This window comes from Miniopterus schreibersii (genome assembly GCF_964146895.1).
Source record: "Miniopterus schreibersii genome assembly, chromosome: 5".
NCBI classification, from domain to species: domain Eukaryota; kingdom Metazoa; phylum Chordata; class Mammalia; order Chiroptera; family Miniopteridae; genus Miniopterus; species Miniopterus schreibersii.
Window position 1 is genome coordinate 46,602,674 of NC_138106.1, and position 24,762 is coordinate 46,627,435.

Consider the following 24,762-nt stretch of genomic DNA (forward strand, 5'->3'; position numbering starts at 1 on the left):
AATAAGGAAAAGAAATATCTTACAAATTACCATGAACATATATTAAAGGAACAGGGTAAGGGGAATTAAAAAAAAAAAAAGGTACAATCTGTACAGAGGAATTGCCAATAGACAACCAAAAAGTTCCCTCTCTCCTGGGAGAAGCAGCGGGCCTCTGACCGGCACAGGTCTGGCATTTGTGCTAAGGTAATTTTTTGGTGTCAATCAAAAAAATATCTATATATATCAGTAACTTAATACAATATAAATAGAAGTCCAGTCCAGTGAATCCTGTGGTGGGCCAGGTGGAGCAACGAAGGCATGCTTTTGTCACCTAGGGTCTCAGTAGGGTTCTTTTCTTACCCGGGGGGAGGGGGGGAGGGAGGGGAAAAAAATGAACAAAAATTATAAACAAAAAGGAAAGAAAAACCACCACCACTACCATCCACAAACACAAGATTCAGAACAATCCAGCCTGGATGCCGTGCTGCGTGTGGCTCCGGCACTCAAGCTTTGCTTCCGGTGGCACTGTCCAGGTTAAGCAGCAGTAATTCCCTACTGTGTGTTTGCATTTTTGTGGTCTTTGTTTGTTTTGGAATTTTTTAAAATCCACATACTCCTCTCCCTGGGAAGCCAACGAGGCACTTACTTGATGCTGCCGTCACTATTTTCTGCTGCCGCCGTGGCTTTGGTGAGGGGCGCCAGGATGCTGCCCGGGACCCAGCCCTCGGCCGCGGGCGAGTGGTCGCTGGCAGGCTGGTACACCAGGCACATGTTCTGCTGGTTGACGGCGAGGACCTGGACCACCTCACCTTGGCTCACACAGATTTCATTCTCCTTCAGTGCATAGTAATCTTTAATCACGGCCATGGACGAGGTCCCGTTGCAGCCTCCCAGGTCGCTCTGCTGGGAGACAGGGCGAGAGGGACCCAGATACAAGAAGGCTGGTTCACACGGACCTGCTCTGCTTCCTACTGTGTGGTTAAAAGCCAAACCTCCCACTTGCAGGGTAAAGAGCAGGCAGGCAGATTATCTTGAGCGATGACGTTATAATCATAAACGCACTCTAGTTTCATACAATGTACGATCGAGGGTGAACAGGTAGAGACACTGCCGACCTAGGTAAAGGTGTAAACACACCTTCCACCTGGAAGCCCCTTTCTAGCATGCAACCTTCCCGCCCGCGTCCTCTAATGGAAGGAAATCGTGGTACTGGCACAGGGATACATGAGCACCTGGGCAAGGTGAGGGGAGGGCAAAGGTCAAGCTAGGGGTCATAACCCCCAGTGGAAAGAACACAGACTCTTTGATGCATTCTTTTCTTCCTTTTGAAACAGCACTGGTCTTACTCTATTGCTACATTCTGACCCTCCCAGAGACAGAAGTAACAATGAGGCATTTGCCCAACTCAAAGGCAAGGTCATGACCTATCCGACCCAACTCCTGTGGGAACAGAACTCCTCCAGATTCCCCGGTTCTCATTTATACAGAGTGCCTGCCTCTTTGGCTTTTCTAGGCAGGGAAGCTGCTTCTAGGCAGACCCGTAAGTCCCAGGGAGGCCGGACTGCCTCGTAGAGCATGGTAAGAGCCAGAAATTCTTCCAGAAAACTTGACAAAATGCCAATGTGACTTCAACTCATGCCACAAGAGCAGAGGGTTTTTAAGGCGGAAAATCTTTTCCAGGTGATGTGATAAAATTGGTTGGTATAGTTACTTTAATACAGAATTGAATTTAGACATTTTAAATTAAAAAATCAATATCATCTAATAATTTGGGTAAAAAGAATGAAAGTGTAAAATCAGGACATGTAGGTCAAATATAGATGCTCTAATTCACAGACCCACCAAGTTCTAGAGGAAACTGAGGCGTCATCGCATTAACTAACTTGCTGAGGTTCTAGAGCAAGTGAGTTGCAGAATTTGGAATGGAACCCGGATTACCAAATTCCTCATCTAGCACTTGTCCCTTCTGTTCTCTTGTTCCTACTACCTTGTAGTATCAAAACAATGTCGTAGACTGGGTCCACAGTTGTCTGTGGCTATCCTCAGGGTGATGTCTGAACGATGGAATATCCATGATACCGTTTGACTCAAGGCTGGCTTCCCCATTCACACACACGAGTGGCTTCTGGCCACATCAGCCAATGTATGGTGAAGGACAGTGAGCTCACTCTGGCAGCTCATCCCTAGAAACGGGAATCTGTTTAAAATGTCAAACACTAGAGTGGTGAGTTTTAGATGACCTACACTACAACTACTCTATTGGTTATAAATCACCTGTTTTCATAATTGCTGCTACAATGACACCTTACATTTGTATGGCGTTTCTACAGGTTACAACAGCCCTTGAACACAATGTCTGAGACAGAGGGAGGTGGTCTAACATTCAACTTGCAGGGAAGAAAGAGAAATAATTGAGATTAGTCTGTATCAAATGATCAGCATAAAAAGATGCCATTTCCTAAAGTGAGCCCTGAGGCCGTGTCCGCAGAGTGGCAAGGATGGGAATAATGGGCTGTTACTTACCTTGCTGGCCTCAAACTTGTCCCCAGGCTGGTGGTAGTCAAACCCTGGACTGCCATTGGAGGTAGATATCTTCAGGGGTGGCAGAGGTGGGTTATAGCTGGAGCCCTTGGGGGGCTTCTCAGAGCCCACGGGGACAGAGGAGTAGGGCCTGGGGCTGGCCTGGGGGGCCCTGGCGGGCTGGGCCCTCATCACTGCGGTGCTCCTTTCCTTCCGCTGGTACTCAATGGGCGACTGCAGTGCTGCAGGGTGAGAGCGGACGGTTACTCGGAGCTTTGGGAATCCCACAGGATTCGGAGGCTTCTTAGGTTCAGGCTGTGCCAGGCACAGTGGGGATACTTGAGGAAGACACTACCCTTGTTGTTAAGGAACTTACCATCTCCTATGAGAACTAAGAAACCTACCTGGATAATGAAAACACAAAGCCCAAATCGTCGCCATAGGTGAGGTACGAAGTGTTGTGTGAAAGGAGGGCGAGAGGGCTGTGGGGTGTGGGGGACTGCGGGTGCCTGCTGTGTACAGTTGGTAGCAATAAAGAACTTCAGAAGAGGGCCGCTGTCAGACTGACAGGCAGACAGTGCAGGAAGGAAGCAAGTGTGACGTGTGTCTGGAGGCAGACTACATGGAGCACGGGGCCATGGGTCTCCATGGAAGAGGAGATGAGATAGGTAGGGGGGCTGGGAGGTGCCAGGGTGCGAACGGTCTAGAGGGCTAAGGCTCAAAAAGTCTGAATCACTGACTGGATCTGATTCTGAAGATCATGAAAAATGATTGGGCTCAGTGAACTTGGCTGTTTTAAGTTCAGATTCTATCACGAGAGCCATGCTTGAAGAGCATTCCAACCCTAACTTTGAAGCAGAGGCTGGTTCAGAGGCCATGGGATAGTAACACGGTAGAGGCCCAACCAGAGCAGCGTCAGGGGGCATGTGGGAGGGGTTTGGTATGGTGAGTGTTCTGGAGGCAGGCTAGACTTGGACCCGGCCTAGAAAGAAGGCAAGACTCGAGCATCACTCAGATTTGGAGGCTGGGGGAATGGTTGCCAGGGAGAAAGGGGAAAAGCTGATTTGAGAGGAAAGACGTGAGCTTTGTTTTACTGAGTTTAAGATAACAAAGTTCCAAGGTCTGAGCCTCAAAAGGTACAGCCAGGCAAAAGCCTTACAGGTTGAATTCTATAAGGATGACTTCAAGGGCTGGTCCCTAATGTCGGCTTTATCAGAATTCACTGTAACAAGAGAACTTTCAATTATAAGGGTATTTCTATAGTGATCAGTATGAACTTCAACAGGACTCAATATGGGTCATACTTCCTTCCTATTTAAGGTCTCAGGAGGGAGAGACGGGCTCTGAGATGCCTGCACATGTCTCCGTAAGCAAGCCTGGCCTTGGTCCATCCTCACGTCCTTGTTTTCTGATAGTGTCGAAGTATAGAGCAGGCTCTGCCAGAGCCTAGCCTTTCTCCCTGGAGAGTGTTCTGTAGGCCTTAAATACTGAGGTATTGATAATCTCATTCAGCAATAGCTCCATAATTCACTAAAATTAGGAGAGAAGTCTCTCGGAACCAAGTAAAAGTCTGAATCACTGTGCTCAAGGAAATGCTGTCCTGAGTTTTCAGTAGATACTTTTAAGTAGAGCCGGTGAACAGGCCTTGTCATACTGACCTCCTGAAGCAAAACCTATCACATGGAGTCGGGGTACTAACTGATTATATGCAACAACTGTGCTCAAGTGTTTGAACACACCACATATTCTTAAATAACCTCACGGAGGGCCTGTGTCCTGACATCAGCCTCAATTTGCGTAACTCTGGTCTTCAGATCAGGAAAGCTGTGCGTGTACTGGGGTTTGTTTCCGGCTGATAAATACAGCATCTTATGCCCGACCCTGTTTCTTTCCTTGCTTTGTTGGCTACGGAGCTCACATATAAATGTATGTTCTACCACGAGCAACTCTACCACAGTTTTGTGGCTAAGAGCCCAATTTTAAGTTATACAGTCTGGGTTCAAGGCCTTCCTTCTGTGACTTTGGACAAGTTTCTTAACCTCTCCTCACCTCAAAAACACACAACGACAGCACCTGAATTTCCATGTCGACATGAGAATTAAATGTGATAATACATGTGAAATGCTTAGCATAGTGCCCAGCACAGAGAACAGACAGCAGCCATTATTGTTATTTCAATGATTTCTGGTTTCAACTTATTCTCCTGCCTCATTTTCCTTTTGCCCGGAACTGATGAATTTAGAAACCTCATTCCAGCTTAGAGTCTATCAGAAATTCCTGATAAGAGTGAAATTTAGTAAGTATATTTTATATATGCACATATTTTTGCATAAAATTACTTTATCAATATAAGTGTTAATTCAAAGTTGTACATTCAGACACTGTAAATTATATACAACTTTCATTACTACCCCTCAGGGTTGGGCTGGTGTTTAATTTTATGCTTTTTAGAATGAATCTTAGAGGCCACTTAATTTTTTTCTCAAACTAGTCTACAGCTGGGAGACCAGGAGTCATGACCCAGAAATACTTTCTGTGAGTGTGAAACTGCTTTGAAGCCTCATGTTCTATCTTAAAACGTCATGGCATCCTGAGATAGAATTTTTTTTATTTTTTTTAAAAAAACACAACGTGTTAAACCTCTTATCGTGGAGTAGAACTGGTACTGTAGGGAGGTGTGCCGTGTTTTCCTGTTTCCAGGACGGCTGGCACACCACGGCACCTGCCAGGGTGGGCGGAGCACATCGGCTCTCCCTCGCACAAAGTGAGCCAACAGAGGCCCCGAGAAACACCACGACTTGCCAAGGTCCTCAACTAGGTCCTCAAATGCTCTATTTGTGCCGTTTCAAAGAGTCCAGATTGTAGTGCTGGCAAGAAGAGGCGACACAATGGAGGGTGGGCCGTGTGTGTGTGTGTGTGTGTGCACGCATATGTGCACATACAGGCCTATGTGCTTGCTCAGTCCCCAGATGTGCTTTGTTACTGGTTATGTTTTGCCCTCAACTTAAAGCTGCAGTTCTGCTCAGAGAGACTTCTGAGCTCATTAACTCCACAGATCACCGCTAGTTTAACCCTGTACACTTCCTTTCCCACACCAAGCTTAATGTGAAGATCCCAGCAGGGGAAACAAATAAAATAATGTAAATAAGGTAGCAGCTCCACTTCATTCCAGTTCAAGCAGCCCATTAGGGGACGCCTGCAGGTCCACAGAGAGCCACATTCTCTGTGTAACCAATCTGTTCTAGGGAGTTCAAGGTATTCCTAAAATTTTGAGTGTAATCACCTCTTATTGGAAGAGAGGACTTAGCCAGATTCTCACACCATTGGGAGTAGAGGGGACATTTGAACTGATCTGCCAAATTCCCAGCTGTCTCTAGATAACACTGGAGAACCTGCAAGAGTCCCAGCCATTAGCCACCAAATGGGAAGACACGTGTCGTTGATAGTCAGCCACTAAGAGAAAGAGGGTGTGCCCATCTCAGACTTTTGCCCCAATTATTACCAGCTGGTAATGGTGGCCATAAGGCATATGCCCTGTGTGGAGGCTATAAGGGAGTATCCTTCCTTTGGAGAGATGGGGCTTCTTTATAATACTCCATCTGCTCCACTGCATATTCAGGTTCAGAAAAATTCTAAACAATGTGTTTCTGAAAGCTACAATGTTGAACTCCACATAAAATGTGACCTGGGCTCATAACTCACCATGAGCCCAGACCCAAGGAAGCTCAGAGGTGTGGGGTCCCATAAAATTGCCCTGCTAGAAGCCAGGCCCAGGACCCACCATTTAAGAAGTCTCGCTGTGTTTCTAAGACTTGATTGATGTCCTGCACCCAGGCCTGCTGGATGTCGGCGTTGGCGGCTTGCAGAATGACCCTCTCCGAAGTCTCCCTGTTCATGAGCGCAAACTTGCAGGGGTCATTGTCTATGTTCTCCTCCAGGACCAAGTGGTTCATCTAGAAGACACCAAGTCAATCCTGTTCATATGTAAGTGGTTTAATGAAAATCAACAACATATTACAGTTCCTCGAAGTTTTTATTTCAGGAGATGTTCCCAAATTTTTGCCCTGGATCTACCAGCTAAGTACTTTGGCCTCTGTCTCAGAGTGAATGACGTGACCCTGGAGACCTGCAGGATCCTGCTAGAGATGGGCATCCCGTCATGTTTTCTCATAGATGCTCAACCTTCACGCCCGAAGTTTTATTGGGCTGAAAGATCTTCAAAGTTCAGGATCCTGACTCATTCCACGCCTCTGTCTTAGGGAAGCAGCTCCCCCAAATCTGGCTCTTCCTTGGCCCTTCTCCTCCCAGAGGGATCCTCACCTTGATGCTCCTTTTGAACATGTAGCCCGGGGTGAGAGAACCCTTCCTGAGTAGCTCACTGAAGATGACAATTTGCTCAAAGAGGAACACGCGCCTCTCCTTGGTCCGGGACGGCATGCCTGCGTCCAGCTCAATCACGTAGAACGTATCCTGCTGCAGCAGCTTCCCCTGGGCAGTCAGGGTGCCCTGATGGAGAGAAGGGCTGGGGTGAAGCAAATGAAAAATGGGGAGACCACTGCAGCCCTCTGGGTCCACAGAGTCTCCCCTTTGGGGACATGGGCAGCAGACCTGATACCAAAACCCTCAGGGCTTTAGAAAGAGACTGAATTAGGCCTTCCCCCCCCCCCCCCCCATTCATCTAGGGCAGGCAAGAGGGCCCTGGAGGGAAGGAAAAGAAGGAAACAGAACCACTAAGAGGCAGCCCCAGGAAAGGTAAACTTACTAGCTAAAGAGATGTTCAGAAATTATCCTGGCCCTTGTGTTTTATTATAAGAATGGAAAGTAAGTGACACTTGGAGCTAGAAGTGGCCTTTCTGTCCCTGGAGCTCTGGGAAGCGTGCCTGCCTGGCTCCCTTGCAGCTTGGGCCAAGGACCTGGAGTCCTCCAGCGGCCACGAACCTAGAGCCAATTGTGGCCAAGAAAAGTGATGTCAGCAGGGCCACACGAGTTGGGCCCCTCTTTTCTCCTAATGGAGGAAATTCTGAAGTCTTAGTCTCCTCCTACAGATCAACAGGTAAAGTTGGGGTCCTATAGATACGTGCTCATATTTTATAAGTTGGTAGGAATTTTTCTGGGTCCTGTGATACTTCTTTTTTTAAAAAAATTGATTTTTAGAGAGGAAGGAAAAGGGGGAGAGAGAGAGAGAAACATCCATGTGAGAGCAAGACATCGATAGGCTGCCTCCTGCATGGCCCCCACCGGGGATTGAGCCTGCAACCCGGGCACATGCCCTGATGGGGAATTGAACCGGCAACATGTCAGTGCATGGGACGACGCCCAACCGACTGAGCCACACCAGCCAGGGCCTCTGATCCCTCCTTTTTTGTTAATCCCCACCTGAGGATATTTTTTTTCATTGATTTTTAGAGAGAGTGGAAGGGAGGGAAAGGGGAAGTAAGGATGAGAGAGGGTGAGAGAGAGAGCGAGAGGGAGGAAGGCAAACACCAATTTGTTGTTCCACTTATTTATATGCATGCATTGGTTGATTCTTGTATGTACCCTGACCGGGGATCGAACCTGAAACCTTGGCGTACTGGGAGGACATTCTAACCAACTGAGCTACCCACCCAGGACTTTCATTTTTTTTCATGTTCTTGAGAAACACCTTCCCTCTGCTTGGATCATGGCTCCTCCCTGTCAAGGTCAGCAGCCAAATAGGCTTATCTCTACCCTGGTCCAAAGTTAATATTAAGCAGGTGACCAGCTAGCCAGGAAAGCTCTAAAGGCTCTATTAATATTACATAAGAGCCTGACCATTGGTTATAGCCTTTCCAATGCTGAAGGGAAAGCTAGAGGATATGGAAGGGAGGGAATCTAAGTGAAGGGGCTGCCTCCTCCCTGGCCAAAGCCAGGTCTTCAGAAGGAATGGAAATATGCTCATGGTCCTTCCCAATTAGCCGAAGGGATGCAAAGCAGATTCTCTGGGACTTGATGAAAAAAGGAGATGGTGGTTCTTGATTTAAAAGAGAAAATAATTGCCCTGGCTAGTGCGACTCAGTTGGCTGAGTGTCGTCTCATGCACCAAAAGGTGGCCGGTTCTATTCCCGGTGAGGGCACATGCCTAGGTTATGGGTCTGATTCCTGGTTGGGGAGCGAGCACGAGGCAACTGATTGATGTTTCTCTTTCACATCAATGTTTTTCTCTCTCTCTCCCCTCTCCTTTCCTCTCTAAAATCAAAAAAAGAGAAAAAAATTAAGCACTCTGACATGTGGCTTTTTGTGGACACAGGCCTGGACAGGCCCCTTCCTCACAGCCCGCAGAAGGAACCACCTTGCCTTGACCTTGACTTTGAGCTCTAGCATCTAGAAATGAAGGATAAATGTCTATAGTCGAAGCCGCCCCATCTGTGGTACTTGGCTGTGGCAGCCCGAGCAGACTATCCATTGACTGAAACCAAAGTCCTGGGACATCTAGATCCTTCTCCTAAACTCGAGTCTCCTCTTCAGAGAACAGAAGTGTGCACTCTGATGCTCTAGAGCTTTAAATGTTCACTTCACCAAAAAGCCAGCCGCTATGCAGACCCGCTTATTGGAACCACGCTCTGGAAAAAGTGCTCCACTTTCCCCCCGGTTCTATTTCCATCACAGGGTCCTGCTCTCCTCACACAGCCAGCACTTCTCAAGCAGGAGAGAAGAGGGAAGAGGTCACTGCCAGGCCCACAGTTACAAAGAATTGGGGTCTTCCCAACCCTCCTAGAATTCTGGCTCCAGCTTGGGTGACTGCTCTGTGACGTCCTATGACTGCACTGTCACTGGGTGCCCTAGAGAGATGAGTCTTCTAGGCTTGTGTACCAGAGGGCCGGGCATAGGGGAGTCGATGGTGAGTGAAGGAGGCAGAGGGGGTGGGCACTGTACTTCAGAAGGAGGCACCTCCGCCTGGGCTCTGCTGTCCTAGGAGGGAGGGCAAAGAGGGTCCTCAGGGGCTCACCTCAAAGCCCTGCAGCCGTCCTAGGTTCATCATGTCATTGCAGCGTTTTGGAACAAGGCACATTAACTCCACTGCTTTCTGTGGGAAAGAACAATAGTGCTTCAGGAGGGGAAACGGGAAGCTCAGGGCAATTTCATGCTGGAAGGCAGGGACCTCTGTGAGTTCATTGATTCTAGGAAAGGACACAGGTCCCTGCTGCCCAATCCCAGAGGACTGTGGGATTGCTTGTTCTGGGGGTGAGGTTGGTCACCAGTGCAGGGGCCCCACGTGAATCAGTGACCACATGTGGGGAGGACGCTGACCAGGATCCTTTTCCTACCTTCCCACTCCTGGGTATCAATTCCCTTTCCCTCTTGTATGTTCTTTCTTCTCTCTGTCGCTTCCTAGATGCCCAAGCAACAGCCTAGCCTGGCTTGTGAAAAGCTAGAGGTTTTAACCTAAAATAACCTGCCAGAATGGTCTGGCTGAAAATAATCCCCATGGTGACACTGTCTCAAAGGGCTTCACTTAAGGAGGGATCCTTGGGATGGGGAGGGACTGAATACGGGACACTTTACATGTTAGACTCAAACAGCACCTGGGTTCGTGGATAAAGATGCACATTGAAACACCTGGTCTCTGAAGGATGTCAGAGGGCTCAAATACCATCCTTTCCCACCACATGTCACTGGGACCCACAAGAACACCAGTGGGGCTAGGCTCTGATGTGGCCCAGGACAGGATTCTCGAATTCTAGAAAAACACTCCATGTGTTTGCCAATACTCGCAGCTCCTCACCCTGCTGAATAGCTGCTTGCAAGAGGCTCTTACTGTCTTAGAGGACCCGGCCTGGACCCTTGGTCACCAGAGACAATCTTTCCCCTTTAGAGACAGACATCCAAGAATTGTCCCTAATACAGTCAGCATTACCCGTAGAAAACTCACCTCGATCTCTGAGCACTCCAAACCCGCCTTCTCGCTGTATCTCAGGAAGTCCTGGCAGGTTGGGGAGAAGGGAAGGGTGTGGGAGGGTGAAATCAGTTAGGAAAATCATCAGAGTTATAAAATCCTAGCATCACAGAAACCGCAGCAACACCCAGAGGCTCTCCTTCCCGTGCAGATGGCGATGCTGTGTAGTAGCTGGGATATGAGACTATGAATCATACTGTACATGTATCAGAGAAGCCCCAGAATACTCAAATATTTAACACTATGAGAAAAGGGAGGGAGGAAGGGAAGTTAAATCTCCCTTCTGTTTACCTCCTATGTCTGTAAGACAAATCAAATTAAACCATTAAAAAAAGGAAAACATGATCAAATTTTAGATATTACTCATCTAAGGTTTCTAGGGTGTTTCCTTTCCTTTCTCCTTATAATCCACTCTGATTTGATGCTGTTGTTATTTGTTATTTTTTAAAGACACCAAGTCAGTGATGGTGACAAAGTAAGAAGTTGAAAAAAAGAAAATGAATTAGCCAACCTTAAAGGCAGGAACAAAAGGCATACCGTTTACTTGGGTTCAGAGCTGACACAAGTAACCACCAGACAAGATAAAAGCCGACGCATGGCCCCCCGAGCCCACGGGAACAGCGCAGTGGAGACAGAGCCTCGGCTAACCTGCCTGCTAGTTCAGAGCCTGCGGAGACTCTTCTCGGGGCCCTGGCCCAGGCCCACAGCTCTCTTACCTTGAGGAGCAACTGATACTTCGTTATTCTCTGAATGGGCTTGATAAGGAAGTCGCTAAGCGTCAGCCTTTGATTTATCTCCTGTTTCACCTCCTGGAACACAAGGGAGCGACGGTAGATAAAAGGAACCAAAGCTTGGGGTGCTCTGGGTCAGGCTTCAAAGCCAGGAAGACAGGTCTTCGGGTTTGCCACTAAAGTTTTAGAATCTTCAAACCACGTGAGAGGCAGGACTACACGACTGCAAATGTGTTTTAATAACAGAACGCACGTCATCCCTCCTGCCTGTCCATCACTGTCATATCCTGAGTCTTCACCCTGGCCCTGGGGACGAGCAGGAATGGGTATTCTTCCCCCTATGGCTCCAGGGCCCAGGGGGACGAAGGGCTTCTCCTAGGACATGAAAAGCCTGGGGGCCCTCAACTCAGATCTGTAAACACTCTTCCCAAGTGATGGCTGCCTCTCCTCCAGCAAAACACACACTTCCAGGCTGGGGCAGAGCAAACACCTGAGGTGCTTGACTGAACCCTGGGATCGGAAGCAGTGACCATGAGGACCGTGCGCACCTCGACAAGGTGGAGGGCCCTTAGCAAGCAGTCTCCAGGGATTGGTGGGGAGCCGCGTGGCCAGGGTCCGCCCTGGGGCCCCATAAGGAGCCCGCAGCTTCGGAAGCAGCCTCCGCATCGCGTCACAATCACTGCTCAGTTCCTCTCAAGCGAAGGGGCTCCTGAGAATCTAGCTAAGAAGCCGAGGGCTGTGCTGAGGCAGCCGCCGGTCCCGAAGGGGGATGGCGGCCGCTGTTTCGGAATGTGGCTGTCTCGGCGTGAATCTCCTCCCCCGACCCGGGCCAGCAAAGCCGGGCAGCTTACTTCGAAGTAGGTGTCGTACTCGGCCACGATGTACTCGGAGCGCGGCTTGTTCTGGCAGTACCACACGTAGATGTGCAGCTTCCGCTCCTGCACGGGCACAGGGCGGCGCTCAGACCCCGCGCTGCCCGCGGAGCCCGAGTCCGCTCACGGGGAGGACGCGGGTACACACACACACACATGCACACACGCGCACACACACGCACACACGCGCTCACACACACGCACACACACATGCACACGCGCACACACGCGCACACACGCACACACACATGCACACACGCGCACACACACGCGCACACACACGCACACACACACGCACACGCGCACACACGCGCACACACGCTCACACACGCACACATGCACACGCGCACACACGTGCGCACACATGCACACACATGCACACACGCACACACGCGTATGTGCGCACACACACGCACACACACACACATGCACACACGCACACATGCACACACACGTACGTGCGCGCACACACACGCACGCACGCACGCACACACACACACACGCGTGCGTGCGGGCCGCACTCCGGGCACGCACCAAGGCAGTGACATATCAAGGACAGAGGAGTAAATGGGGTACCCAGAGCCCATTGTCCAAACAGCCAAGACAGTTAAACCACCCAGGGAAGGGTGACAAGGAGTAACAGCAGCAGCAGGAGGAGGGAGCCCGGTGGGAGGGGAGCGGCGAAGGCGCGGGAAACACTCACGTGTTTAATGAAGAGCTGGGCCAGCCTGTCTTGCTCCTGGATACATTTTTCCAGTTCAGCCAGGAAGAAACTGAAAGGAGGGAGGGGGTAAAATCAGGGAGGCACATTCTCCAGCACTGTGTAACTTCTCAAGGCTGAGGAAAATGACGGACGCTCTCCCCAAACCCTGAGGTCAGGCCAGGGGGGGGCTGGGTTCCTAGGATGCCGGGTCCCCAGGGTGACGTGGTTCTTACTCCTTGTGCCAGTCATAGATCTGGTGAATGTTTCCGAACACGATTTTGTCCTTTCCTCGCATGTCCTCGGGGACACCCTTTTCTTCTATCTTCTTCATGAAGCCCTGTGGGGCAGAGGCAACGGTGAGCGGGCCACTCTTCATGAGACAGCCCTCTGCGCGGAGCACCGCACCGCGGCCCCATGCAACAGCCCCATCTGCCTGAGCTTGGGGGCAAGTGCTCCTGCAGCTCCTCACTAGTCAACCAGGACTTCACCCTTGTGCAGAGTGACACACAAGACTTCTGTGAATTTCCGGGTCTCTTTCTTGGTCTCCAGCCTCCTTAAGCAAGCAGAACAAAGAAGAAATCACCTGCCCCTCTCCCTTTCCCAGTCCAAGGTCTGTGTCTTTAAAGGCTCCGAACTAGACCCGTGTGGCCTAGAGGTAAGTCTTCCTATGTTAATACTTGAGCGTCTGTAAAATGTTATCGTGCATAATCTCATTTCAGCTTTCAAGCCAAGCTTTGAGGTTGCACACGCAGCAGCATGTATCCCTGTCTGAGAAGCCGAGACACTGGGGAGTCAGCGATCTGCCTCCCAGTTGCACCACTGATGTCTGGCTGCCCCGGATCTCGGCCCCCAGGTTCCCGAGCCCCCTTGCTCCTAGGCTGGACTGCACATGGAGGCACCCCTATCTGCCCCAGCCGTCCTTGGAGGAGAGAGCAACTTTCTATAAATTAGAATTCAGGTCCTCTGAATGCCAGGCTAGTCTGTGTAGCCGAGGTTCGGGATAAGCAAACACAAACCATAAATCAGCAGACTTCATAGGATGGGGACTTACAGGCCCAACGCGAGGAACCGGCAGGCGATTCAGACATCAGACAGTCAATGTTTAGAATCTACATTCTTTTGCTTAAGAAGTTTAGCCACAGGACTCTAAGCCACCTAAATTATCCATTTACTTTCTCTGGCTTTCTCATCCAAGTGTCTAACCCCCCCCCCCCCCCCCGAAGTCAATCCCTACAGGGAAAGAGCTGTTCTGTTTACTGCCAAGCTGACTCTGAACTGTGGACCTGCCCATCTTGCCTGATTGGTGTGTTTTTATTTTGTCTGTCTTCTTGGCAGTTGTAACATTCTCCTTAAAATCTCAGGACACATATAAGCCCCAATGTGTTGCTAAGAGTGACCTGCTTAGTGCAGGTCATGGCGGCTCATGGCTCTGAAGCATCTATGTCCACGTGGTTACATACCAGTGAAAAGCTCGGGGACAAAAACTTGGTTGCCTAAAGCAAGGTGAATGGACTCAGCGCTAACATTTGGGCCCTCCCTCCCCTTAAATCTCTCATAACATTCAAGGGGGAAAGAAAAAAAATGCCTTTCCTACATATTCTAGTTCATTTATTACCGTTTGCAGTTTTATTTCTGCAAATCCTGGAGAGAGTCAACAACATATATGCAAATGAAAACACCTCGGCCCTGTGAGGCCCAGTGGGTGACAGACCCGCCCTGAGCCATCTACTCACTTCCACCACGATCCCCAGGTCCTTGACGTAGTCCTTCTCAGTCTGCACCAGCTCATTCAGGACAAACCTGAGCGGGAGGTTAAGAAGAGGGGGGGTTTCTGTTCACCATAAGGCAAGGAATCTTCACGTTTAAGTTCACAGGGAAGTTCCTCTGGTGCCCTTGGGACGAGACCCCCCAAAAGCTCACACCGGGCGCCCTGGAGGAGGTGCTCACTGGCTGGTGCTCTCTCTCTGAGAGAACTGCCGAGGGCACAGAGGCTGAGAGGGCTTTCCCAACCGACCCACAGCAGCCGGACAAAGAATGCCACTCACAGCCCGGCATCGTCTTCCTGCTCTTTGCCCTCTGCCTCCCTCACCTTTAACTGAACAACCATGTAGACACAGGGCAGAAAGAAGGACAACCACTTTGGCAAAACTGAGTTACAAAAGCTCTAAGGCCAAGGGATCAACGTGAGTCTTCTCTTCCTTCATTCCAGCTCTGTTCTCCGCTTAACAAGAGGAGAGAGGCATCTGATAACCAACCTTGGAGGCCTCGGAGACACCGACATCAAGCGAGGCTTGTGAGATACAGAAGCTACAGTTCTCCAGGTGGGTATCCATGGCCACTGGCCTGCACATTCCCCAGTGAAGGCCAGCAAGGTGACTGCAGACATTCCGGAGCCACAGCTCTGCATGCACAGCCTCCCTGCCCACCAGCAGATGTGGTGTCAACGACCTCAAGGACATGTGCTTTCTTGGTTTCTTTCTTGTTAGTTTCTTCCCCTTAGAGCATGTACTTTGTGCCAGTTGCTTCATCAGGATTTTCTCACGCTTATAACAAGGTAGGGATTGTGGGCACTGCTGTATACACATGAAACCACTCAGGCAGTATTGCCCAAGAGTACAAAGTGAGTAGCAGAGCTGAGATTTGAACCCAGTTGTACAAGAGTCCAAAGTCTGCTCTTTCACTGTCGCCTGCTGCCTGGGAAACTACTCAGACCGGCTCTCTCAGGAGTCCCTGAGGCATCAACCCAAACACTTCCCTCTCTGTCCAGACAGCACAGAGCTGGACACAGAATGCTGATGGCCATGAGCTGGCGCAGGTGAGATGCTGTGAGGCTGGCTGGAGTCGGACATACATCAAAGTTCGAGAGAGTTTTGCCTGGAGTCACGCAACTGCATTTTTGGCCCAAGTAGCAGAAGGGATAAAGTTCTGAGATGTCAAAGAGGGGCCCCAGCATAAGGGGTTGTAACCATTCTGAACCCAGGAAGCAATTCATCTGAAATTTCTTGATCTCTGCGGCACAGAGAAGCCACCGCATCCCCGGGTCTGGGGCCTTGGGCAATGGGAGGAAGCCAGGGAACACATGCTCCTTTATCATCACTCCCAGCATGGCCAGCCGGCCCCCTCTCTGAGACACACAATCATGTGTTGTGGGCCACAGGAAGGAACTGGCAAGGCCAAATAAAAGCACTTAAATGTATCTTTAGCACAGCCCGAGTTACTGCTTGGGAGAAAGCGGTCAAAGGAAACCCACAGGCAAGTCAGAGTGGGAATGTGGGGCTGGAGGGGCCCTCTGGAGATGAGGCCCAGGCGATATATATATATATTTTAATATATCTTTATTGATTTCAGAGAGAGGAAAGGAGAGGGAGAGAGAGAGACAGAAACATCAATGATGAGAGAGTCATTGATCGAACCCAAAACCTGACCGGGAATCGAACCCCGATCGCCTGGATCCTAGGTTGATGCTCAACCGCTGAGCCACGCCCGGCCGGGCTCCAGGCGATATTTTTATCCTAAGCTGTCTGCTGAGAGACTGAGGGCTGCCTTGGGAAGGGGGCTGGGCGAGGTGCTGCTGGTGGACCTGGCATCTTTTCCCTCGAAGGGCTCTTTGATCCCACTCTAATCCTCCCCAAATTTCCCGCAACCATTGCCCATCACCCACTGCACACACGTGCACCAGGGTGAATGGGGGAAGCCACTTACATCCTGCCTCTCATGGCCTTGGCTTTCTGTTCTTCTTCCAGGTTTCTAGTAGGTGTGGGCGGGGTCATCCCCTCATTCAGGCAGCCCGCTGGGTCCTTCAAGCTCCCCCGGTATGATCCTCCTTCTAGGCTCTGAAAAGAGAGAATGAACAGCCTTAGAGAAGTATACACTGAAAAGTCTTCTGGAAGGCCCCGTGTCCCCTGGCCTGGCCATAGGCAACGTGGTAGATTTGTAGCCGAGGCTGTTCTCCCTGGACCTCAGTGAGGCCCCAGGAGACCAGAGACTCCCATCTTCCTACAGCAAGGAGCCCAGCACTGTCACATTCTCAGGCTGCCTGCCAGTTTCCCAGACACTGGACATAGTGAAAACTGTCAGAGTGAACTGTCTCTGGGTAAGAGCTCCAGAGGTAAAGCCAATCTTTGCAATTCTATACCAAACAAGCAGTTAGAAGAGAAAAATCAGTTGTAGGAACATCAAATGCAAATGAAAAGGGAGGGTTGTGATAGGAAAACTAGCTTGTTCAAAATCACACTTGTTTAATTAGCTGCAATTTTTTTTGACATGGTGAATAGATTTAGCCTTTTCTAAAAACATCTTTGCTAGGTCATTTACCAAGGGCTTTCTTTCATTTATTAATCCCTTTCATTTCTTTTAATTAAGTTGCTACAGGATTGAGAAACATTTAAAGGGATTAATATGGTACTCTAGAAAGAGCAGGTGTAAAAAAAGGATTCCAATCCTAGATTTGCTAGTGACTGGTTAACAAGGGAGACAGCTAAAATTATTCTATGATTCAGTTTTCCTCAATTTGAAGATCAGAACTCTCCTTTCCACAGATTTCTCAGGACTAAAAGTATCTGGAAGAAAGATCGCACAGTGACACTGAGAATTTCACTTTGCAGACTGGCAGAAGCGATGTGGACGATCAGTAAGACTGGAGAGCAAGTCAGTGCGGGCAACTGTAAAACAAGTATGGGAGACTAATTTCAGAGCCTTTGAAAACATCAGTCCTAAGAGTGAAGTCACAAAGATCAAAAAGTATCCAAAAAGGTAGTAGGCACAGAAGGTGTCAGCATGGCCCTCAACAACCTGCACTTGGACCATCTGTCATGAACTCTCTAAGCCAAACAGAGGTAGAAAAAGTTCAGGAAAGTGAAACGAACAGTGCAACAGTGCCCGGGGGGGGCCTGCATGAGAACACGTGGGGAACATTAGACTTGAAGCTGAAACACGTAAAAGTTGAGATGTAAACCTTCTTTCCCCCCTCTGTACCCCCGAATCCACAGAATGTGCGAAGAGCCAAACAGGAATCTGTTACCAACATAGAAACTAGAATTAAGAGGACAGGGTATTTAAGCTGGAGAAAGAGAGTTCATTTTAACTTGACAGGAAGGTATTTTATAGAACAGTAATCGGCCATGGAAGCCGTTATCCAGAGAGGCAGCGCCGGCTAAAAATATGGAAAGGTCAGGGAGAGTTTAGCTAAATTTATAGGTTCAGGATCTGTAACCAGTTATTAAGGAAATGAGTGTCTGGTGCTGAGGCTTGACAAGCCACCGGACAGGCAGGCTTTTCAATGACATGTGCCATGTCCCCTGGTGCCATCGCCAGAGACAAGCTCCAGGCAGATGGACGCAGCTGGTGATTGATCTGATTACATGCCTTTTACTCCCCCTTCCTCCTCCCCACTGTCCTGTTACAGTCTTTGTTTTGCAGCCTGTTGGCTGGCAGGATGCTGGCTGCAAGGCCTGGGAAACAGGCTTAGATCTCTGCCTACAAGGCTCTCCCGTGGAACATCCAGCGTGGCATGGTCCACTCTCAACTATTCTGCAGAAACAAGGACATCTGAGGAGTCCAAAGAGTCACACACAAAAATAGGTTCCATCTCCTCCTGCATGACCTGCTAGGAGAGCCAAGAAGCCCAGGTTATCTCTGGGATGGAGCCGAGAAGGGCAGAAGCTGTGAGAGAGGAAGGAGAGAAAAGTAAAGGGTTTGGCTAAGCTGTATGCTGGGTAATCTGCCTCAAAGAATGACGTAGGCTATAAATACTTACACTAATTCAACAGTGATCCCCTCTGAGGACTTAGCTACCTGTGCTGGAGTTGGGATATGGGTCCCACCCAGGGGCCCCTGGGGGTGACCTTCAGCTGTCTGCGCTGCTCCTGGGGGGAAACAGGCAGTGGTGGCCGGTTGATGACTGGTGGGCTGTGCACCCCCACGGGGAGAACTTCTGCCCTGTCAGGGTGCGGGTCACAACAGTCCCAGTAGACAAAGAAAAAGGTGTACAAAGGAGGGAGGAACGCAAGTTGCACAATGGGTGCTCCTATAGTTGGTCCAAGGTCAGGGAACAGAAATGCAAATAGAATTTTAAAAAGTAGATTAAGTGTGGGGGAAGGCTGCCCCCATGTTAAAAATGAACACATTTCCTGTCCAGTAGATCTTGGATCACATACCCACAAAACGCCCTTCCTCTGGGCTCCTAGAACCACCCTTCACACACCCCTGCACAGCATTCATGGCACAGTATTGTAACTGATCGTTTGTTCGGACCTAAGCAAATATATATCCACACGCTGAATATCTGCAAAGTGCTGGGGAAACAAAGATGAATAAGATACGAGTCGCTGCCCTCCACGATCTAAGCTCCAACAGGGGTTCTCCAAGACAGAACAGGGCCATGGGGGATGAAAAAAGGAGCAGGCAGCTCTGTGGTGGGGTGGAGAGGAAAGGGGAAGACTTCATGGAAGAGGCAACCTGAACTGAGCACTGAGAAAGGTCTTATTGGATATCCCAGTGGGAGGACATTCCGGAGCAGCACCGTGGGTCAAGGATCAAGCTGTGGAGCCGCACAGGGCAGCCTGGGGGGCTGGGAGCTGCCTGGTACAGGGGGACTGCAGGGCGTGAAGTTGTGGGGGGTGGGGGTGAGTCAGTACTAGGGAAGGAAGAGGTGAGGGATGAAATAGATAAGGCCGGAGAAGTATGCAAGGATCAGATCATAAGGAGCCTTGTGTGTAGCATTAGGAAGTAGAGACTTTACCTTCTAACACCAATGACAGGGGAATTTTAAGCAGGGAAGTAACATCATTGAATTTAAGTTTTAGAAAGATCAGTCTTACTGTTCCTCTTCATGACTTGGGGAGATGTGGCTCATAGGATAGTAAAGGAAAACAGGCCTTAGATTTAATACACACTATGAATGTATTATTTGAAAAAGAGTCAAGTCCGGCCGTGCTTAGCTCAGCGGTTGAGCATTGACCTAGGATCCAGGAGATCGCGGTTCGATTCCTGGTCAGGGCACATGCCCGGGTTGCGGGCTCGATCCCCAGTCGGGGGCGTGCAGGAGGCAGCTGATCAATGACTCTCTCATCACTGATGTTTCTATCTCTTTCTCTCTCCCTCTCCCTTCCTCTCTTTCTGGTCAATAAAGATATATTTAAAAAATAATAATTATTTAAAAAGAGTCAAGAAGAAAACATATTTAAATTTCAACACTATGTCTAGATGATGATATTACAAGTGATATAATTTGTTAATACCCTTGTCACTTTTCCAATTTTTTTCTTGAATGAGCATATATTGCTTTTATTAGTTAAAAAGAACCATTAAAAAGTTGTTGTTTTTTAAAAAAGAAAAGAAAGATCCTTCAGACAGTCAAGTAAAGAGATAGACTGAACTCTGAGAGGAAAGGGTTGCAATAGTCTAGGCAAGAGGGGGTTTTGAGCATTAATCCCAGACTGTGAGTCCCCTAAGGAAGGTTCTGTGCTTGATCTCAGAGCTGGCACACAGTAGGACCCCCAGAATTTACTGAATATACTATGGAACTCCTGGGGAGAGGTCAAAGCTCACCTGATAAAACAACAGGTAAGGTGCCACCTACCACACCACCTACCACACCAACCTCTTAGCTGTCCCACCCTTTTATAAAACTGTATATAATATTCTCTGGACAAAGGTATAGATCTCAGTCATTCCCAGGCAAGTTGGGGTGGGGGTGGGGGAAACAACCATACAGCAGAAAAACTGAAGTCTGGCTTTTCCAGGCAAATGACATTTCAGGTTTGTGACTTCGGGCTAAAATATTTTTGGTGGAAATCTAAACTTTTCTATCTCAACAAGCTCAATAACATTTCCATAGAGGGATGTCAGAGGAACCCAGTTCCTGAAAACATACACCTCCAGAGTGGACATAATGGGGCCATTATTTTCTCTCGTCTGGACTCTGAACTTCTGCTAGCTCCCTTGCCCCGACAAAGCCAGTCAGTTCCTCTAGAGGCGAGCATAGCACACCCACGAGTGCAGCCTGCCTTACCCATGCTATGTCCCCACCCAAACTGACCGAGGCTGACCGAGGAAGGTGACTGCTGTCAAAGCAGGAGTCCCGGAGGGCGGACAGTCCTGCTGAAGCAGGTGGACACCTTCTCAGGAAGCCAGCCCAGGAAGACTTAACAAGAGTGCAGACCTGGCCAGCCCCTTCCCTCAAGGCAGAGGATTCTCAGTAAGGGGGCCATGGTGCCATCCTGAGGACAGGAGCTCAGGGAGGAGGCTTTCTTTCCTTCATCTCCGGTAGGTGGGGGAATCTTGGGGCTGTTTAGAGGCACACATGGCCAGGAAGCTCTGTGGAGCTTCTAACTTGAGGAATAAAACCAAATCATAGATTGTCAAGCTATTACCCAGCAACATTCACCCAACCACCACCATCCTGGCTGACAAACACTGTGTCCCTGTGCCCAGGGCGTGGCTAGAGGACCAGATTCCCTTGCCCCGCCCTTCCCAGTATGTAGGAGCTGGCGAAGAGCTAAGGTTTGTGGGGTGCTTGCTTATCAGTTTACAAAGTGTATTCACACCTTCATACTCAATCTTCATAACTCTCTCGGGATTAGATTTGGGTGTGCAGAACCAGCACTGTTGATAAATGAGATAAAACTGAAGCCCAAGTAGCCTAAGTAACTTGCTCAGGGCTACACAATAAGCAGCAGGGCCAGGACTAAAATGCAGGTCTTCTGATTCCTCAGACACTCATCACCACCAGTCCACATGTCTAGAAAGAAGCTTTATTAAAAATCACATAGGGAAAGCAGGGGGAGGCCTTAGTCCTGCCTCAGAATTAACAACACCTTAGTACAAAACCTAGAAAAAGCACATTAGCTCTCTTCAGGGAGGTGGGTGGGCATCCTCTCTTGGTAAATAAAAGCAGTGGTTAAAGACCAAGGCTGGGAGGAGAGAACTCAGAAGGGCCCATTAAAGTGCAGAAGGACTTGCCAAAGGAGGTTCTGGGGGCCTCAGGGGTTTTATCTGCACAGCAGGTGAGCCGAGAGCGCTGCCCACGTTCTTGAACAGCAGCTCCCATGCAGCAGAGGTCACAGTTCCCAGAGAGGAAGCCCTCGGCTGTCATGAGCACCAAGGGCAGCTCTGAAACTCGGAGACACAGGGATCTCACCATGGCTTTTAGGGGAAGCTAGGGGGCCAAATGAATTCTAGTGCAAAATCTGGTGCCATCTCTTGAGCAACCAAAACAGAATTCAAGGCTTAGACATAAAAGTCCATGTATACTAGAAGCTCCTGTAACATTTCCAGGCTTTACATTAAAAAGGACCATATTAGTTCTTCTTATGCTGAACTAAGACAACTTCTACCCACAGGTCCAGGACCCACCCTCTGGAGCAAAAGAGCATCGAGGCCAAACCTTCTTTCCCATGGCAGTGCTCAGCTCTTGCGTCTTCTCTCCCCTAACTTCTCCCCATATTTGACTTTTCTTCAGCCTTCCTTCAAATGACATGGACCACTCGGCACTGGTTCCTCCTCGGGGGCGACTTCCTTTGCGTTCAAGAACATTCTGAAACACTGGGTTCAGAGCCCGATACATGACTCACACACAGCTCACGACAGGCGTGGCCAGAGGGCTTTGCGCACCGGGGGGCGGCTCCTGCTCTCTGTACATTGTACTTTCATTGACCCAGCCTAGGACCACACTGGCTGTTCTGGCAGCTGTCCCACTGTTGCACTTACAGTCAAATAAAAACTCCAGAACTTTTATGGGCTCTAGGTCTCACCCTCCTCTGAGTTAAAGGGCTGATAAGGAACAGCTGATAATGAAAATGCAACTCAGTATTCCCAAACGTGGCTGAGGAAACCACCACCCACTGCTGGCTCCATCGTTGCCCACGGTGGCTACGTGTGGGAATGGGGACAAAGGGAAAGTAGGGGACAGGACAAAGGACTGGGTTTTGTTGAGAAGATTCTGAGAAACCAAACCACGGCTCCCTCATTCCTTTCCCTGATACGAGCTTGGTTTTATATGTTCAGCCAAAGAAATCTCTATAATTCTGGGCTCATGGCAGGTCCTCATGAAGCAGTTATTGGTGGAAGTTAAAGCCCTTATTATGGTAACTCACCGCAGAAAGGCCCTTCATCCAGAGACATCTGTGGAGAGCTTGCTATAGGGCCAGTCAATTCCACCACTATCCTATACCCCTTTCCTTTGGGAAATTTGCTCTTATAGGACTTTCCAACATCTGTGCTCACATGTGTAACGCCAGACCCATTGCTCACACAGACTGGAGGCGAACAGAGACTCCTAAGAGTGAGCAGTAGTAGGAAAAAGGTAATCCAAAATATGAAAAAACACAGACTTTTGGAAACAAGTATTTGCTGACAGAAGTGTAAGTGTAAAAGGCTCCTGCATGCTAGTGGAGGAGAGAACATCCTCAATGACAAATCATCTACCTGGACAGGAAAGCTGCAAATGACAAGATCAAGCAATTTTAACAGATAACATAGTAGGGCCATCTAAGAGCTGCCCCAGGCAGGGTGTGGCTCACACAGGAATTACTGTGGGATGCAGAAGACAGCTGGCTTGGGCTGGTCCGGGAAGCCCTTGTGGAGAGATGAGATTTGAGTGGGGCCTTGAAGGACCATTATGTTTTAGACAAGCACAAATAAGAGGGAGAACATTCCAGAGAAGTGGAGTGGTATGAACAGAAACCTGGAGGGAGGAAAGTCAAATGTGTGTTTGAGGAGAGTGAAAAAGACAATTCGGAGTTTATCAACCCAAATAATACATGGATGCTGGAAAGACAGGTTGGAGAGGAGGCTATAGAACATTAGGATTCTGGGTAAGTGTGGACTTTATGGGTCAGTGATTTCCAAACTTTGATTATTTACCTTTATCAGTGAGCATAATTTTGGTTATGCATTCCCAAAGCATGTAACTTATTAATTTCTGTATTACCATTATCCATACAGATTAAAACATACACAAAACCATTTTAAAATAATGAGATAAAGAGATGCTAATATTTTCTTTCTACATCTCAATAAACTGTCTTGAGTATCTGAAGCCCACCCCCCGACAACTGGAAACGACTGCTTGTGTAGGCGAGAGGGAGGCCGGGAGGCCGTGAGCCTTCGTGGAGGAGGGAGGCAATAAACAGTGCTTGTGGGAGACCCAACTGAAGAGCGAGGCTGGGAGGCAGACCAGGGTGGGGAAAGATCAAACAGTGGATACTGCAATAGTCCAGGCATGAGGTCAGAGCCCAGGCTCAGGTGGTGAAAGAGAAAATGCAAAAAAAAAAAAAGGGTGATTTTTAAGGAAAAATAATTTAAATGGTCTTTGGAGAATGAAGAGGGTACATAGGTCAGTGTATAGAGGGAAAGAGAGCAGTGAGGGGTGGTGGGAGAGGTGAGCTTTGGAAAGTCAGTGCAGTCCCCCAAGAGTATGCAACTCAGGACAGGGAGAGATGGCAGGAAAATGAACAACATTCCAGAGTCTGACAGTAGCTACTGAAAATACCAGCCAAGTTTTTTAATTAGGAAGAAAAGTTATAAGGAAAGAAGAAATTTACGTGTATTAAATTTCATGGGTACTCTGTAAGAGCTGGGATATTTAAAAAGGCAGTTCCTGTAATTAACATTATTATCAGGCAGCTTTCCCTAGAGAGCATCCATCATTTTCCTCCCGTCCCTGGGCCACATGGAGACAGGTTTAAATGGTGCTGATTAACAGGACTGCCCAGCAGAAGTCTGACAGAAGCAGACATTTATCCTAATGAGAGCTGCAATAAAACCAAGTGAGTGACACAAATGAGAGCAAAGGAAAGGAAAAAGCTTCAGATTGTGATCTTGTCCTCATACCCTTAAATGTGAAACTATGGGAGAGGAGCCGCGCTTCCCAGAAAGGAGCCCCGTCACCGGCATCAACGTCGAAACCCTGAACCAGCTCAGACTCAGAGCAGGATGGGCAGCAGGCCCCTAATTTCCTGTGGTGTGGTATCTACGTACTTGTGCCCACTTCCTTTCATAATTAGCAGTCTACTTGTGTAAGACTTTGCAAGCTAGAAG

At 48.9% G+C, this 24,762-nt stretch overlaps 1 protein-coding gene across 17 annotated transcripts in view; it reads right to left on the reverse strand.

Annotated features, from left to right (window-relative positions):
- KALRN (kalirin RhoGEF kinase) overlaps positions 1-24,762 on the reverse strand; it is a gene marked incomplete at its 3' end in the record, with an annotated part of 571,907 nt that overhangs the window by 32,802 nt on the left and 514,343 nt on the right. For 6 of the 17 annotated variants that reach the window (XM_081139136.1, XM_081139139.1, XM_081139138.1 and 3 more), the window contains 12 exons: positions 16,426-16,556; positions 14,457-14,523; positions 12,957-13,060; positions 12,724-12,793; positions 12,000-12,086; positions 11,134-11,226; positions 10,394-10,444; positions 9,470-9,547; positions 6,823-7,008; positions 6,284-6,455; positions 2,506-2,744; positions 629-882 (listed from right to left, as the gene is read on the reverse strand). In XM_081139136.1, the coding sequence (XP_080995262.1) occupies positions 629-882; positions 2,506-2,744; positions 6,284-6,455; positions 6,823-7,008; positions 9,470-9,547; positions 10,394-10,444; positions 11,134-11,226; positions 12,000-12,086; positions 12,724-12,793; positions 12,957-13,060; positions 14,457-14,523; positions 16,426-16,556 (1,532 nt within the window). Of the gene's footprint in view, positions 1-538; positions 886-2,505; positions 2,745-6,283; positions 6,456-6,822; positions 7,009-9,469; positions 9,548-10,393; positions 10,445-11,133; positions 11,227-11,999; positions 12,087-12,723; positions 12,794-12,956; positions 13,061-14,456; positions 14,524-16,425; positions 16,557-24,762 lie in introns of those variants that run through there. The other 11 variants (XM_081139141.1, XM_081139132.1, XM_081139135.1 and 8 more) reach the window with 3 other exon arrangements.